The sequence below is a fragment of the Sus scrofa genome, chromosome 13 (assembly GCF_054392235.1).
Source record: "Sus scrofa isolate SSC_HxYL_T2T_F1_AM1 chromosome 13, Sscrofa_HxYL_maternal_Yorkshire_Landrace_v2.0, whole genome shotgun sequence".
Classification (NCBI taxonomy): Eukaryota; Metazoa; Chordata; class Mammalia; order Artiodactyla; family Suidae; genus Sus; species Sus scrofa.
This window is the reverse complement of record NC_139395.1, coordinates 92045978-92064124: the sequence shown is the minus strand read 5'-3', so window position 1 is coordinate 92064124 and position 18147 is coordinate 92045978. Positions and strand designations below refer to the sequence as shown.

General features: G+C 41.8%; 2 protein-coding genes across 3 annotated transcripts in view; both read right to left on the bottom strand.

Moving 5' to 3' along the window:
• IL20RB (interleukin 20 receptor subunit beta) overlaps positions 1-18147 on the bottom strand; it is a 991209-nt gene that overhangs the window by 661203 nt on the left and 311859 nt on the right. The window lies entirely within an intron of this gene.
• The window catches only part of PCCB (propionyl-CoA carboxylase subunit beta), a 97502-nt gene continuing 79807 nt past the window's right edge, over positions 453-18147 (bottom strand). Inside the window, exons 8-12 of one of the 2 annotated variants that reach the window (XM_084986641.1) lie at positions 3722-3829; positions 3404-3504; positions 2919-3017; positions 1909-2008; positions 453-776 (exon numbers count right to left, since the gene is read on the bottom strand). In XM_084986641.1, the coding sequence (XP_084842767.1) occupies positions 655-776; positions 1909-2008; positions 2919-3017; positions 3404-3504; positions 3722-3829 (530 nt within the window). In that variant the 3' untranslated portion in view covers positions 453-654. 2 annotated transcript variants of the gene reach the window in all.

Below are 18147 nucleotides of genomic sequence, written 5' to 3'. Positions count from 1 at the left end.
TGGTGCAGTGGTTAACGAATCCGACTAGAAACCATGAGGTTGCGGGTTCGATCCCTGGCCTTGCTCAGTGGGTTAAGGATCTGGCATTGCCGTGAGCTGTGGTGTAGGTCGCAGATGCGGCTTGGATCCCGCGTTGCTGTGGCTCTGGCGTAGGCCGGGGGCTACAGCTCCGATTCAACCCCTAGCCTGGGAATTTCCGTATGCCGCGGGAGCGGCCCAAGAAATAGCAAAAAGACCAAAAAAATAAATAAATAAATATTATTTAAAAGCAAAAAAACTGAAGCCTAAGCAGATTAAGTTCTTTGCCTTAAAAGCTTATTATCTCACCTTTAGAGGAAAAAAAAATTAATTGCTGGGGAAAAAAGGGAAACAACACACAAAAACGTGTTTTCTTTCTAGTTTTGATTTTTTAGATTTCTACCACCAAAAAAATGAGATTTAAGCTCCAAAAATATCATTTGAGTTTGGGTTTTTAATAAAGCAAATAATTTTACATTAAGGCACAAATGAAATCCTTCTAGAACTTATTAAACTTGGCCATTTCAAGTTATTATTAAAACTTAGATTCCCAGGTTTCATGACTGCACAAGGCATATGGACAGGTGCAACTGGCTCGGCAATAATCAGCTTCTGGTTTATCTTCTCTTGATTCATTTACAAGGGAATATTTGCATGTTTCCTCCAAGGGCGCTGTACCTTCTTGCTGGCCAAGACATCCAGGTCACAGCAGATTCGGGCCCGGGTAGAGGAAGGCTGGATGATGTCATCCACAAACCCTGGTGAAGTACAGAAAAGGAAGTAGATCATCTGTATCCCCAGATGCTGCCACCCCCCCAATCTTGTGCTCAGTCTGGGCACCACCTTCTGAACCAACAGGGTGAGGAGGGCCCGCCAGAGGTCCTAAAAATGTCCTTGACCCCAGGAGGCCCCCTGTTCCTCTGACGGGTTCCAAACTTCTGGTCTAGCAACTTCGGCAAGAAAAGGAAAATATCACCCTCACACACACACACACACAAGACGATTTCAGCACGAAAAAAAATTAGGAAAATTTAAAATTATTTTTTAAAGATCACAACAACAATTCCTCCAACCCTGTTCGTAACTCCCTCTGTGATGTCACTTTGCTCCTCCTCCCATCAAGAGGTGGACTGTACTTCTTCACCTGGCCTTGGAACTTGCTTTGGCCAATAGAATGTGGCAAAAGTAACACTGCAACTTCCAAACCTAGCCTCAAGGCAGCCTGCAGTTTCCCCTCTCACCCTCTTGCTGCCCTCAGGACACCACATAGAGCAGTGTGGACCAGCCTCCCTACAAATAAGAATCATGTGGAGAGAGAGCCCAGCCGAGAGCCAGCACCAGCCATGTGAGTGAGGCCATCCTGGACTATCCAGCCCCAGTCAGGCCACCAGATAACACAGCTGCATGACTGATCCCAGAAAAAAAAACAGCAGAAGAACCACCCGGCTCAGCTCAGACCAAAATAATGACCCTCAGAACCATGAGGGGAAAAGGAAAGCAAAAAAAGGTGACAGTTTCAAGTCACTTTGTTTTGGGGCTAAAAAAATTTATAAGCTGTGCCCACGGCATGCAGAAGTTCCCAGAGCAAGGACTGAACCTGTGCCACAGCAGTGACAATGCTGGCTCCTTAACCCGCTGCTCCACCAGGGAATTCCCACGAGGTGACTAGAACAACACTAAGAAATTTAGCCATTTCAGCAGTGCTGTTTTGATCCTGGTTACAAAGCAGCCTGCACAGACTCCTTTGTCCTTAAGTGATGACTGCCCAGGGATTAGCCCACCCTCTCCAGTCACCAGATTCAACTGGAAGGGCAAAGGCAGACTTTCTAGAGTAAAATAAGAAGTGATCCAACAAATGAACAGAGCCCCCCTCCCCACCACAGCCCCTACCTCTCACAGCTGCAGGAAAAGGGTTGGCAAACTTCTCAATGTACTCTGCCTGCGCGGCCTCCACATTCTCGTGCCCTTTGAAGATGATCTCCACGGCACCCTGTCACGAGAGGAGTCAGTGAATGTCCCTGGAGGCCCCAACTGGGGCAGGCCTCCCTCATTTGTCTTGGTAAATCAAAGTATCTGGGAGGAGTTCCCATCGTGGCTCAGTGGAAACGAACCCAACTGGTATCCATGAGGACGTGGGTTCAATACCTGGCCCCAGCGAGTGGGTTAAGGATCTTGCACTGCCGTGAGCTGTGGTGTAGGCCGCAGATGCAGCTGGGATCTCACAGCATTCCTGTGGCGCAGGCTGGCAGCTGCAGCTCCAATTTGACCCCTAACCTGGGAACCTTCATATGCCACTTGTGAGGCCCTAGAAAAAGCAAAAAAAAAAAAAAAAAAAAAAGGTGGAGTGAAGCGCCCACCTCCAGGTGCCCCGGAGTTACCTGGTTCAACCTCAACAGCTATTTTGAAGCAGGAAAGGAGGAGGGAGTAGGATAAGCAACAGAAAGTTCCCAAGAGTCACCAGGGTAAGGACTAGAGTCCAGCCTCTACAGGCTAATAAAAAGCAGGAGCTCTGGGGCCCTCGCTGGGAGATGCGATGGGTTGGGGGAAACATCCAGTCCACCCAAAGGCTAGTTCAGCTGACTCAGCCATTCCTTTTTTTTTTGGCCACACCCATGGCAAGGGAAAGTTCCTGGACCAGGGATCAAACCTATGCCACAGCAGTGAGAATAATGGATCCTCAAACCACTGAGCCACCAGGAAACCCTCCCCTCTCCCCCTTCTTACATCTCACAGCCCCTCCCACCTGGGCACAAAGATGCCAGCACGTGCCTGAGAGAGCGTGAGACAGGAGGCAAGCTGTCCCTGGCCCAGAATAGGGTGTGCCAGGGTCTAGACCCAAACTCCCTGAAGTTGATCCAACATTTCCCTGGACCCGGGAAAGGGAAAGCTAGAGGGCTCACCTTTGCTCCCATGACGGCAATCTCTGCTGTGGGCCAGGCGTAGTTGGTGTCACCACAAAGGTGCTTGGAGCTCATGACATCATAGGCTCCACCATAGGCCTAGAACAGTCCCAAATGCTAAATGTTAGAGCCTGAGTCAAGCAGATCACATCCCTATAAGACCCCAGGAAGCCAAGTGAAATGAGGACAAAAAGCAAGAACTGCCCTCTTAAGCTCCTGAAGGCCCAGGTCCATGAGGAGCAACAAGGGCACCACACACAGGCCTTTCACAGGTACATTCATTGATCCTCCTGGCTTTTTCCCACTGTGGCTTTCAGTCCCAAGATGCCCATTGACATCTCTGCAGGGCATGTCCACAAGGCTAGAGATGCTGTCAGGACAGCTTTTTAAGGGGAGCAAGCCCTGCTGAAACTCCCAGCCAGACCTCCAACCACGGTGCTGGTGCTGGGAGTGAGCGGCTTCGGCCTGCAGCCTGAATTTCTCACCTTCCTGGTGATGACTGTGATTTTGGGCACAGTTGCCTCGGCGAACGCATAGAGCAGCTTGGCGCCATGCCGGATGATGCCCCCGTATTCCTGCGCTGTGCCTAGGTCACAATGAAGAGGTACTGGCTACCCACCAAAGTCCTCACGAGGTCTGCCTGCCACTCGCAGCCGTGAGGTCTTCCCCTCTCCCCAGCTTCCAGACACCCAGAATATGGAGAAGTCACAAATCCTGGGGCAATTCTGCAAGATCTCCAAAGAAAGTGGGAGCCTCGCTGGGGAAAACCATCTCTCCTGGGCCCACCTCTGTCAATGACTTACCAGGCAGAAAGCCAGGGACATCAACGAAAGTGATGAGTGGAATGTTAAATGCATCACAGAATCGGACAAAACGAGCCCCTTTCACAGATGAATTAATATCCAAGCATCCTAGAAAGACAAAGACCATCCATGCTGAGTCTCTGGGCAATTCCCAGTTCCCCCCACCCTGGGAATATGCCCTCAGCAACCATTCAGAGCTGATTTCTGCAGAGGTACCCAAGATTCCGCCTCAGAGAACAATAAGGGATCCTCACACTCAGGAAAAAACAGAGGAGACAGAATAAACCACCACCAACTGGCCCAGAGTGGCCTCAGCCCTCAGGGCCTGGGGTCTCTCGCAATGCAGGCAGCAGTCTCTGTCTTACAATTGAAGGGCTGCTCCCCTGACGCACAGCCTGCCTCGCCGCTGGAGCCAGGAGTGGGAGGTGTGTGGTTAGACAGTCCCTGAGGCCTGGAATCAGATTCTGGCTCCACCCACTACAGCTACATGTTGGAGAATTACTTTCTGAGCCACAATTCTCTACCTGAAAAGTAGGGATGTCACTCCCTCCTACCACAGTTAAAAAGATCAAAGGAGATGCTGCCCATAAAATGGCACAAAATAAGAGCCCAATTACTAGCAAACCCCCTCTCCTAGAACAGTGTTCACAGTATTCTATGAGGCTAGCATTACCCTCGTACCAAAACAAGGACATTACAAGAGAATGCAGACCAAAATCCCTCATAAACATTTATGCAAAAAGTGCTAAGATATTACCAAGTCAAATACAGCAATATATCAAGACATTGCTGCATCATGACCAAGCACAGTTTAACTAAGAATTCAGAGTTGATCTAACCTATGAAAAGTAGTAAAAATTTTTTTGTTGTCTTTTGTCCTCTTAGGGCTGCACCCCCGGCATATGGAGGTTCCCAGGCTAGGGGTCTAATCGGAGCTACAGCCGCCAGCCTACACCAGAGCCACAGCAACGCGGGATCTGAGCCACGTCTGCAACCTACACCACAGTTCATGGCAATGCCAGATCCTCAACCCACTGAGCGAGGCCAGGAATCAAACTGGCAACCTCATGGTTCCTAGTAGGGTTCGTTAACCACTGAGCCATGACGGGAACTCCCAAAAGTAGTAAAATTATTAAAGGAGAAAAACTGTATGGTCATCTCAAAAAAACAGAAAGAGCTGAGAAAACATTCATAATTAAAAACTAGCAGTAAACTAGGAGAACAATGGAACTTCCATTAGCTGACTAAGAGTTTCTACAGGAGTTCCCTTGTGGCACAGAGGTTAAGGATCCAGCATTATCACTACAGTGGCTCCGGTTACTGCAGTGGTGTGGGTTCAAACCCTGGCACAGGAACTTCTGCATGCTGCAGACAAGGCAACAACAACAACAAAAAAAGCATCTATAAAAAACGTATATACTCATGGATTAGAAGAATAAATCCCCAGGTTAATCTATACCAGTGCTGTCCAAAAGAACTTTCTATGATGATGGCAATGTTCTCTAGCTATTTGTCAGCACAGTAGCCACTACTCACACGTGGATACTGAGTACTTGGAATATGACTGGTAAACATGAGAGACTAGGTTTCTACTTGTATTTAATCTTAATTATTTATTTCTCCTATTTAAATTATTTTAGATTTTAAGTTTAATGGCTGGCATGGCAAATCCATATTTTCAAGAAATTCCTATCAAAATCACAGGAAATTCTTTGGTAGAAACTGATAGGCAGATGCTAAAATTCACCCAAAAAAGAATAAGAGTTCCCATCGTGGCGCTGCAGAAATGAATCCAACTGGGAACCATGAGGTTGCGGGTTTGATTCCTGGCCTTGCTCAGTGGGTTAAGGATTCAGCATTGCTGTGGCTGTGGTATAGGCTGGCAGCTGTAGCTCCAATTTGACCCCTGGCCTGGGAACCTCCATACGCCATGGGTGCAGCCCTAGAAAGACAAAAAAAAAAAAAAAAAAAAAAAAAGACTGAATAGTCAAAACAATACTAAAAGGGGAGTGGGGGGCAAAATCAGAAAATTCACCCTAGCCGACTTGAAGACTCTCAAAGCAGGCTTTCTCTTTTTTGGAGAGGACAATTCCTTGTTGTGGAGGTTTGACTTCTGCGTGTAGGATATGCAGCAGCATATCTGGCCTCTACTCACTAGATGCCAGGAGCACCCCTCCACCCCTCACCTCCACTGGGACAACCAAAACTATTTCCAACATGACCAAATGTTCCCAGGATACTGACATTGCCCCTGGTAGGGAATCACCAAGAAGTATAAAGCTAGAGTAAACACGGTAGTATGCAAAGGTACAAAGATAAGCAAAAACAATGAAACAGAATAGACTGTGAAGAAATGGATGCATACAACTGACTTTAGACCAGGCACCAAAGTAATTCAATGTGGCAACAAGTCTCTTTAACAAATGGTGAAGGAACAACTAAATATCCACATGGGAAAAAAAAATGGAAGTAGACTCTTGTTTCACTCTATGATGTACACACAAAAATTAACAGACCTTCACATAACCTACAATGTTCAATAAGATAATACAGGACTATCTTTAAAACCTTGTAGTTGGCCAAAACTTCTTGAATAGGACACAAAAAGCTCTAAGCAGAAGTAAAAACACTGCTAAATGGGACATTACCAATCTTTTTAAATAATATGAGTCAAAGAGACACCAAAAATTAAAGGAATAAACATATCATGGACCATGAAAAAAGTATTTTTAAATGCACATATCTGAAAAAGACTCAAAACAAAACCCATCCAAATGAGCTCAGAAAAAGCTGTGCATTTTATTGTGTGTAAATGACAACACAATAAGAGAAAAATGTTTTATATATCTCCCCTCTCTCTCTATTCAAATCTATGTTAAAGACCTGAAATAAAGAATGTATGCAAAAATTCCCAACATTTTAGCCAGTTGAACCCAGTAACACATAAAAAAGATCATACACCATGACCAAGTGGGATTCATCCCAAGTTCACAAGGATGGTTCAACATATGCAAATCAATCAGTGTCACATACCACATTAACAAAAAGTCAAAAACCACATGATCATATCAATAGATGCGGAAAAAGCATTGGACAAAATCCAATAGGCATTCATGATAAAAACTCTTACCAAAGTGGGTATACCAAAGTGGGTATATCTTAACATAGTAAGCAATTTATGACAAACCTACAGCCAATATAATACTCAACAGGGAAAAGCTGAAAGACTCCTCACTAAAATATGGAACAAGACAAGGATGCCCATTCTCACCACTTTTATACAACATAGCACTGGAAGCCTAGCCACAGCAGTCAGACCAACAAAAGAAATAAAAGGTATACAAATTGAAAGAGAAGCAGCAAAATTGTCACTCTGTGAAGATAACATGATACTAGATAAAGAAAACCCTAAGGACTCCACACACAAACTACTCGAACTGATCAATGAATTCAGGAAAGCAGCAGGATACAAGATTAACACTCAGAAATTGGTGGCATTTCTGTTTACTAGCAATGAAATATTAGAAAAGGAATATAAAAATACAATATCTTTTAAAATTGCACCCTCAAAAATTAAATACCTGGGAATAAACCTGACCAAGGAGGTAAAAGACTAATATGCTAAGAACTATAAAACATTAATCAAGGAAATTAAAGAGGATTCAAAAAAATGGAAAGATATTCCATGGTCCAGGTTGGAAAAATTAGTATCGTTAAAATGGTCATACTACCCAAAGCAATCTACAGATTCAATGCAATCTCTATCAAATTACCCATGACATTTTTCATAGAACTGAAACAATCCAAAAATGTATATGGAAGCATAAAAGATTCAGAATTGCCAAAGCAATCCTGAGGAACAAAAACCAAGCAGAAGGCATAACTCTCCTAGACTCCAGACAATATTACAAAGCTACAGTAATCAAGACAGTGTGGTACAGGTACAAAAACAGACATACAGAACAATGGAACAGCGAGCCCAGAAATAAACCCTGACACCTACTATCCATTAATCTTCAACAAAGGAGGCAAGAATATAAATTGGGGAGAAGTGTCTCTTCAGTAAGTGGTGCTGGGAAAACGGGAGAGCCACATGCAAATCAATGAAACTGGAACACATCCTCATACAATGCACAAAAATAAACTCAAAATGGCTTAAAGACTTAAACGTAAGACAAGACACCATCAAACTCCTAGAAGAGAACAGAGGCAAAACATTCTTTGACATCAACCGTACAAATGCTATCTTAGGTCAGTCTCCCAAAGCAGTAGATATAAAAACAAAAATAAACCAATGGGACCTAATTGAAATTACAAGCCTTTGCACAGCAAACAACAAACAAACAAAGACAACCTATGGAATGGGAGAAAATAGTTGGAAGTGATACACCCAACAAAGGATTAATTTCCAAAATACACGAACAACTCATACAACTCAACAGAAGAAAACAGACCCAATCCATTTCTCCCAAATAAAACAAACAGATGGCCAATAGGCCCATGAAAAAATGCTCAGCATCTCTAGTTATTAGAGAAATGCAAATCAAAACTACAATGAGGTACCACCACCTTACACCAGTCACAATGTCCATCATTAATAAGACCACAAATAACAAATGCTGGAGAGGGTATGGAGAAAAGGGAACCCTCCTACACTGTTGACAGAAATATAAACTGGTACAGCCACTACAGAAAAACAGTATGGAGGTTCCTCAGAAAACTAAATATAGAACTACCATATGACCCAGCAATCTCACTCCTGAGCATATATCCGGACAAAACTTTCATTGAGAAAGATACATACACCCCTATGGTCATTGCAGCACTATTCACAACAGCCAAGACATGGAAACAACCTAAATGTCCATCGACAGACAAATGGATTAAGAAGATATGGTACATATGCACAATGAAATACCACTCAGCCATAACAAGAATGAAATAATGCTATTAGCAGCAATGTGGATCCAACTATAGATTAACATATTAAGTGAAGTTAGTCAAAAAGAGAAGGACAAATATCATATGATATCACTTACACATGAAATCTAAAATATGGCACAGATGAACTTATTCTACAAAACAGAAACAGACTCATGGGCATGCAGAACAGACTCGTGGATGCCAAGGGAGAGGTGGGAGGGAGTGGGATGAACTTAGAGTTTGGGGTCAGCAGACGCAAACTATTACATTTAGAATGGGTAAGCAATGAGATCCTGCTGTACAGCACAGGGAACTATATCCATCACTTGTGATAGAAGATGATGGAAGAGAATATGAGAAAAGAAATGTACATATATGTATTACCAGGTCACTTTGCTGTACAGCAGAAGTTGACAGAACATTACAAACCAATTACAATAAAAAAATTTTTGTAAAAGAATGTGAGTGATGAGTCCTGGGATGAAGACAATTCTAAATGAAGAAACTGCAAAAAGTACAAAGAGGGTAGAATAAAAATCAAAATGAAGAAAAATATGAGCAATGACAATGAAAATAAGATAAAATCACTGCAGAAGTGAACAGTTGGAAATACAAAACCGTGGCCCTGAGCAGCCAAGAGTGGGTCCCAGGTCCAGGACTCAGCCTCATCATCTTAGGCCCCAATCCTAGGCCTGTAGGGTAACTAGCCCCAGCTAATTCCTACAAGGAAGAAATGAGAATCAGAAAAGAAGGCTCCTGAGACTCTGAAGCTGCCTTTTAGACACTCCCTAAACATCACAAAAAATTGCCAAGTCAAGAAAAAGGGAAGGAGTTCCCGTCATGGCGCAGTGGTTAACGAATCCAACTAAGAACCATGAGGTTGTAGGTTCGGTCCCGGCCCTTGCTCAGTGGGTTAACATCCGGCGTTACCGTGAGCTGTGGTGTAGGTTGCAGACGTGGCTCAGATCCCGCGTTGCTGTGGCTCTGGCATAGGCCCGTGGCTACAGCTCCAATTCAACCCCTAGCCTGGGAACCTCCATATGCCGCGGGAGCGACCCAAAGAAATAGCAAAAAGACCAAAAAAAAAAAAAAAAAAAAAAAAAAAGAAAGAAAGAAAGAAAAAGGGAAGCCGAGGAAACAGAATACAGCCAAGTATTTAGATTCTAGCCAGGGCTGGGGCGGGCACCTGGGATGCACATTCTAGGTATTTGTAAGTTTCCAGAATGAGCCAAGCAGTGTCTTAAAAAGGGAACTTGGGAGTTCCCTTATGTAGCAACAAGGATCTGGCGTTGTCACTGCAGTGGTCAGGGTTACTATTGTGGCATGGGTTTTGATCCCCAGCCTGGGAACGTCCACATGGTGCAGCCAAAAAAAGGGGAGGGTGATGCCTGTGAAAGTGCACCCGTGCTGGAGGGTGCCAGAACCTGCAATTATAGTCGAGGAACAAGAAATATTTTTGAGCAGACACAGGAAATCATGAGAGGTCCATGTCAGGGACAGACACAGCAAAGAGGAGGCACTAAAGAGACACATGAACAGCTGAGAAGTTACTGTAGGAACAAAATATGCACTTTCTGTATCTGTAAATCCCTAACTTTAAACACTACTTCTAAACGACAAAACGGTGGAACAGGCAGCTAGCTAGCTCCAAGAACCCATCCTCAAACAGAAACATCAAAACACAAGCAGAAACTGTCAGAACCAACTTTGTCAAAAATCGGGAACAGGCAAAAGTTGCAACAATTAAGTAAAAGCTGAAATCAGGAAAAGGCAACTTAGAAACTGTAGAAAAGCTTTGTAGTGTTCTGAATTACACTTGCCCTCCATCGTTTCTGGTTCTATAGGAAGCAAAGCAGACCTCAGTCACAAACAACATGTAGGTCTGTTATAACTTGTCTGGGAACTACATGAAAGACAAATACAAAGCTTTCATCTCTTTACCAAAATCAGAACTCACCCATGCAAGAAAAGTGGCAGGCATTGCTCAAAAACGCTGTAAGGCAAAAGAACCACCTACAGACATCTGGGGCAAAAGATCATGGTTAAGATCACCTAAGGCCTGAGAAGAAAAAAACAGGGAGTGAGGGGGTTTGGAGGGGAAATGACAGCACTCAAGAGCACCTGTGTATACAAAAGACTTCATTTTTTTTTTCTGCTTTTTAGTGCCACTCCTGTGAGACATGGAGGTTCCCAGGCGAGGGGTCTAATCAGGGCTGTAGCTGCTGGCCTGCACCACAGCCATGGCAAGGCAGGATCTGAGCCGTGTCTGCAACCTACACCACAGCTCATAGCGACACCAGATCCTTAACCCACTGAGCAAAGCCAGGGATTGAACCTGAGGCCTCAAGGATGCTAGTCAGATTCATTAACCTCTGAGCCACGATGAGAACTCCCAAAGGACTTCAGAAAGACAGGTATGCCTAGAGTCAGACGCATGCTCAGAAAAGACCTGAGAAAGGAAATTAGAAAATACCTTGAGATGAATGAAAATGAAAATATAACATTACAAAACAAAAGACTTGAGAAGACCTTAGGCTTTAACCTTGAGCTAATCTCTAAACTCAGTTTAAGTCTGGATAAGTATTGAAAGAGAGCTTCAGTACAGACCCAATTTGCAAAGACCAGAAGGTGCTTGCTTGCTTTTTTTTTTTTTTTTTTTTTTTTTGTCTTTTTGCTATTTCTTGGGCCGCTCCCGTGGCATATGGAGGTTCCCAGGCTAGGGGTCAAATCAGAGCTATAGGCACTGGCCTACGCCAGAGCCAAAGCAACGCAGGATCTGAGCCGCGTCTGCAACCTACACCACAGCTCACGGCAATGCCAGATCCTTAACCCACTGAGCAAGGCCAGGGATCGAACCCGCAACCTCGTGGTTCCTAGTCGGATTCGTTAACCACTGTGCCACGACGGGAACTCCAGGTGTTTTCTTATCTGTCTGTTTTAGCACTGGTGTTCAAGGTAATCTCTGTCAAAATACTAGCTGGACACAAGCTAACAAATACAACAAGGAATATAGCCTCTGCAAAAATAGTGGGGAAAAGTCACTGGACAAATGGACTATACATCATGCAACAATCAAAAACAAAAAAAAATTCTGCAAAAAGATAATATGATTTCCAGAATCACATTGTGATATTTAAATATTCAGTTTTCAGCAAAAAATAACAAAGCATACAAAGAGTAAAGTACAGCCATTCAAATGAACAAAATAAGTTAAAAGAACCCATCTCTGAGGAAACCCAGACAATGATCTTACTAAACAAAAACTTTAAAACAACTGTCTTAAATATGCTCAAAGAGATAAAGGAAACCATGAAGAACTAAAAATCAGGACAACAATGTATAAACAAAATGAGATTGTCAATAAGAGATAGAGAAGATAAAAAGGAACCAAACAAATTCTAGGGCTGAGACGTACAATAGTTGAAAAGGAAAATTTACTACAGGGGTTCAACAACAGACTAAGCAGACAGGAAGAAGGATCAGGAAACTTGAAAATAAGAAAACTTAAATTACCCAGTCTGAGGAGCAGAAAGAAAAGAAAAAAATGAAGTGAATAGAGACTTAAGAACCTATGGATATCATCGTAGCATCACCTGCATATACAGCATGGCAATACCAGAAGGAAGAAAGGGGGTGGGGGAGGGACAGAGAGATTATTCGAAGAAAGAATATCCAAAAACTTCTCAAATTTGGGATAAGATGTGAAGCTACAAATCCCAGAAACTATAAGGATAAACACATACACACCCACACTGAGACACATTATATTCATATTATTAAAAGACAAAGACAGAATCTTAAAAGTAGCAAGAGAGAAGTGACACATCACAAAGATCTTCATTAAGATGAGCAATTGATTTCTTAACAGAAACTATGGAGGCCAGAAGACAATGGGATAAATATTTAAAGTGCTGACAGTTTTTCTAATCTTAGTTCTACTTTTAATTTTTTGAGAAACCTCCATACAGTCTTCCATGGTGATTGTGTCAGTTTACATTCCCATGAACAGTGTATGAGGGATCCATTTTCTCCATATCCTCACCAACATTTGCTATTTGTGTTCTTTTTGATGAAAGTCTTTCTGCCAGGTGTGAAGTAATATTTCACTGAGGTTTTGATTTGTATTTCCCTGACAGCTGGCAATGTTGAGCACCTTTTTGTGTGCCTGTTGGCCATCTGCATTTCTTCTTTGGAAAAATATTTATTCATTCAGTTCTTCTGCCCCAGTAATTCCATTGCTGGGTATATATCAGGAAAAAAAAAAACAAAACACTAATTTAAAAAGATACATGCAAAAAAAGATACTTGTACTCCAATGTTCATTGCAGCATCATTTCCAATTTCCAACATATGAAAACAACCTAAGTGTCCATCAAAAGATGACTGGATAAAGATTTGGTATTTGAATACAATGGAACACTACTCAGCCATAAAAAGAATGAAACTGTGCCTTTTGCAGCAACATGGATGGATTTGAAGGGCACTATGATAAGTGAAATAAGTCAGAGAAAGACAAATATTGTATCTCATCACTTATTCATGGAATATAATGGGAAGAATGGGGAAGGGCAGGGTAGGGGTAGGAGGGCAAGAGGTACAAATGGCTAGTTATATATAAAATAAGATACAAATCCCACAGAATGGGAGAAAAATATTTGCAAATGAAGCAACTGACAAAGGATTCATCTCCAAAATATACAAACACCTCCTACAGCTCAATATAAAAAAAAAAAATCAAAAATGGGCAGAAGATCTAAACAGTCAATTCTCCAAAGACAAACAGATGGCCAAAAAAACACATGAAAAGATGTTCAACATCACTCATTATTAGAGAAATGTAAATCAAAACCACTATAAAGTACCACCTTACACCAGCCAGAATGGCCATCATCCAAAAGTCTACAAATAATAAATTCTGGAGAGAGTGTCGAGAAAAGGAAAACCCATTACACTGTTGGTGGGATTATAAATTGGTGCAACCACTCTGGAAAACAGTATGGAGGTTCCTCAGAAAACTAAACATAGAACTACCATTTGATCCAGCAATCTCACTCCTAGGCATCTATCCAGAGAAAACCACAACTCGAAAAGACAAATGTACTCCAATGTTCACTGCAGCACTATTTGCAATAGCCAAGACAACCTAAATGTCCATTGACAGAGGATTGGATCAAGAAGATGTGGTCCATACACACAATGGAATATTACTCAGCCACTAAAAGGAATGAAATAACAGCATTTTTAGCAACATGGGTGGACCTAGAAATTATCATGCTAAGTGAAGTCAATCAGACAATTAGACACCAATGACATCAAATGCTCTCTCTTACACGTGGAATCTGAAAAAAGGACACAATTAACTTCTTTACAGAACAGATCCTGACTCACAAACTTTGAAAAACTTATTGTTTCCAAAGGAAAGAGGTTAGGGGGTGGGGGCATGCTGGGGATTTGGGATGGAAATGTTATATCATTATACAATTATAAATATAATAAATTCATTGAGTAATATAAAAAAAAGATACAAAGATATACTGTACATCGTGGAGAATATAGCCATTATTTTATAATAACTATAAATGAAATATAATCTTTAAATTTTTTGAATCACTATATTTTACACCTGTAACTTATGTCATATTATACAGCAACTATACTTCAATAAAAAAATTTTAAATAAAAAAATAAAGTGCTGAAAGAATAAAACTCAACCACAACTCTATACTTAGCAAACTGTCCTTCAAAAATGATGGGAAAAATAAGACATTGCCAGATAAATAAAAGCTGAGGAACAATGATTAACGTAGCCCACCAGGTTGAAATGAAAGGATAATAGACTTCTGGATTAAGATGGCAGAATAGAAGGACTGGAGCTCAATTTCTCTCCCAAAAACAACAAAATTCACAACTAAAGGCTGAGCCCAAATGGACTGGAAACCTTAAAAAAGATATCATACTTCAGAAGAAAAAGAAGAGGCCACATCAAGAGACAGGAGGGGCGATTTTGCAATATAAGCAACCCTATACCTCCCAGGTGGGAAGTTCCACAGGCTGGAAACTAACTGGTTCACAGAGACTCACCTACAGGAGTGAGAGTTCTGAGCCACACATCAAACCCTCACATGCTGGGATCTGGCAGGGAGAGAAAGAGCCCCTGGAGCATCTGGCATTGAAGGGCAATAGGGCTTGTGCGCAGGAGCTCCCCAGGACTGGGGAAAATGGAGACCCCATTCTTAAAAGGCACACACGGACTTTCATGTGCACTGGGTCCCAGGGCAGAGCGAGGTCTCCATAGGAATCTGGGTCAAACCTGACTGCAGTTCTTGGAGGACATCCTGGGAAAACAGAGGTGAATGTGGCTTGTTGTGAGGGAGGGACATTGAAGGCAAAGCTCTCAGGATTATTCAGCAGCTGCCTTTCTCTGGAGGTGGCCATTTTGGGAAAATCTGGCCCCACCCATCAGTCAGCACTGAGATGCCCCAGGGCAAACAACAATCCACCCATCAGTAAACAGGCTACCTAAAGACCCCTCAGGCACACAGATGCCTCTAATCCCATCCAGAGAGACTAGCCCCACCCACCAGAGGGATTAGAATCAGCTCCACCTACCAGTGAGCAGGCATCAGCCCCTCTCCTCAGGAATCCTACAGCAAGCCCCCACACCAACTTCAGCTACAAAAGGGCAGACACCAGAAGTAAGAGAGGCTACAACTCTACTATCTGTAAAAAAGTCACCACACCAAAAACCTATAAAAATGAAAAGACAGAGGACTACAACTCACATGAGGGAGAAAGGAAAAACCCCAGAAAATCAGCTAAGTGATCAGGAGATTCTCAGCCTCCAGGAAAAAGACTTTTTAGACTGTTGATGCTGAAGATGATGCAAGACATTGGAGATAAACTGGAGGCAAAGATGGATAACTTACAGGAAACACTCAGCAAAGAGATACAAGATATAAAACTTAAACAAGAAGAGATGCAAAATACAATAACTGAAATAAAAAATTCACTAGAAGCAGCTAACAGCACAATACAGGACGCAGAAGAACGAATAAGCGAGGTGGGGGACAGATTAGTGGAAATTACGAATGCAGAACAGAAAAGAGAAAAAAGATTGAAAACAAAGGAAGAGAGTCTCAGAGAACTCTGGAACAACATTAATCGCACCAACATCCGTATTATAGGGGTGCCAGAAGGAGAAGAGAGAGAAAGGGGGACAGAAAAAATATTCCAAGAGATAATAGCCGAAAACTTCCCTAACATGGGAAAGGAACCACTCACTCAAATCCAGGAAGCACAATGAGTAGCATATAAAATAAACCCAAGGAGGAACACCCCGAGATGCATATTAATCAAACTGACCAAAATTAAAGAGAAAATCTTGAAAGCAGCTAGGGAAAAGAAACATAACATACAAGGGATCCCCAATAAGGTTGTCAGCAGGTTTTTCAGCAAAAACCCTGCAGGCCAGAAGGGATGAAAGGAAAAAACCTCCAACCAAGATTACTCTACCCAGCAAGGCTCTCATTCAGATTTGAAGAAGAAATCAAAACCTTCACAGATAAGCAAAAGCTGAGAAAATTCAGCAACACTAAACCAGCCTTACAACAAATACTAAAGGAATTTCTCTAGGCAGAAAAGACAAGACAGCAACAGGAAACAAAAATTCCACAAATGAGAAGGATCACCAGTAAAGGAACATATACAGTAAAGATATGAAATCATCCATGCACAATTATACCACCAAAATCAGAAATCATAAGAAGAGGTGGTACAAATGCAGGATACTGGAGACGAACTTGCAATTAAGAGAACAACAACTTAAAACAATCTCATATACATATAGACTCTTATATCAAAACTTCAGAATAACTGCAAACCAAAAATCTACACTTGATACACAAACAAGGAATCTCTGGAGAATAAATATATCTCATAGTAAATATGTGCGTAATCCACCATGAAGAGGGTCATCTGACATCATTCTTGGAATGCTCAAGTCTCCTTAGATCTGATTCTGATTTCCTCTCCATCAAAGAGTACAATGTAAGGTCTATAATGTCTTGTTTATGACATCACCTAGAATGGTATAATGTCTTTATTGAAGAATCAATAAGATGTAACAAATTGTGAGGACATATTTATATAGTTACACTGTTTTTTAACCAATTTATGCATTTTATATTTTACTTATTTTCAGAGGGTGTATTATTTTTGTTATTCTTACCAGTTAAGTTATTCTTTTTATTATGCTTTATAAAATATTTAATAGTATATAAGGCTTTCTTCTTTACAAATTTTAGTTGCATAATATACACGATTTTAATATAATGCTAATATTTAAAGAAAAATTGAAATGTAATAGATAATACTAAATAGTAAAGATGAAAGCCACATGCAAAAACACTGATATAAACCCAAGCCTTATATCTTCCACAAAAATTAACTCAAAATGGATCCACAAACCTAAATATAAAACACATAACTATAAAATTCCTAGAAATAACATAGAAAAAATATAGGTTATCTTGGGGGTGGCAGTAACTTTTTAGATACACTACTTTCAAAGGCATGATCCATGAAAGAAATAATTAGTTAAGCTGTACTTCACTGAAACTAAGAAGTTCTGCTCTGTGAAAGATACTATTTAGAGAATAAGTAGACAACCACAGAATGGGAGAAAATATTTGGCAAACTTACAAAAGAATTTCAATCTAAAATTAAAAAGACTGCAGGATATAAAATGGAGAATCCCACACATGTGCTCTGAGGAAGATAAAACTTAAGGACTAAGAAAGTGACTTGCCTTAAATGCCTGATTTGCAGAAAACCCAATAGTACAGAATTTTTTCAGATGACAGAGGGTTGATCATGAGTTGTCTCATATCAACCTCGGGAATTTTCATGAAAGGCAGAGGAGCCAGGTCAGATTGGACTCACAAAGTGGGATGAACTGAGCTTTGTTTATGTGACTGGACTAATTATATCCAGCCAAGAAGTTTTCAAGGCTGGTCTCCATTTGCTTTTTATTTTAACTGACTCAAACTGAACTCTCCCCTCTTGACATTTCCTGCCCACAAATAAAACCTGCCCCACCAGACTCACCTGAAACTTGTAACAGGTTTGCCTGTCTGCTATTCTTGTCTTTTGTTTTTGGTCTTTTTAGGGCCACAGCCGCAGCATATGGAGGCTCCCAGGCTGGGGGTCCATTGGGAGCTGTTGCTACTGGCCTATGCCACAGCCACAGCAACGCCAGATCCAAGCAGCGTCTGAGACCTACACCACAGCTCACAGCAACCCCAGATCCTTAACCCACTGAGCGAGGCCAGGGATCAAACCCGCAAACTCATGGTCCCTAGTCGGATTCTTTTTCGCTGCACCACGATGGGAACTCCTCCTCTGCTTTTCTTAAACTAATATTTTTGGGCTTGCCGTAATACATCTCTTTATTTAGGTTTTATTTTTTTAGTAAAACCACCGAATTAAAAAAATGGGTGGGGTTA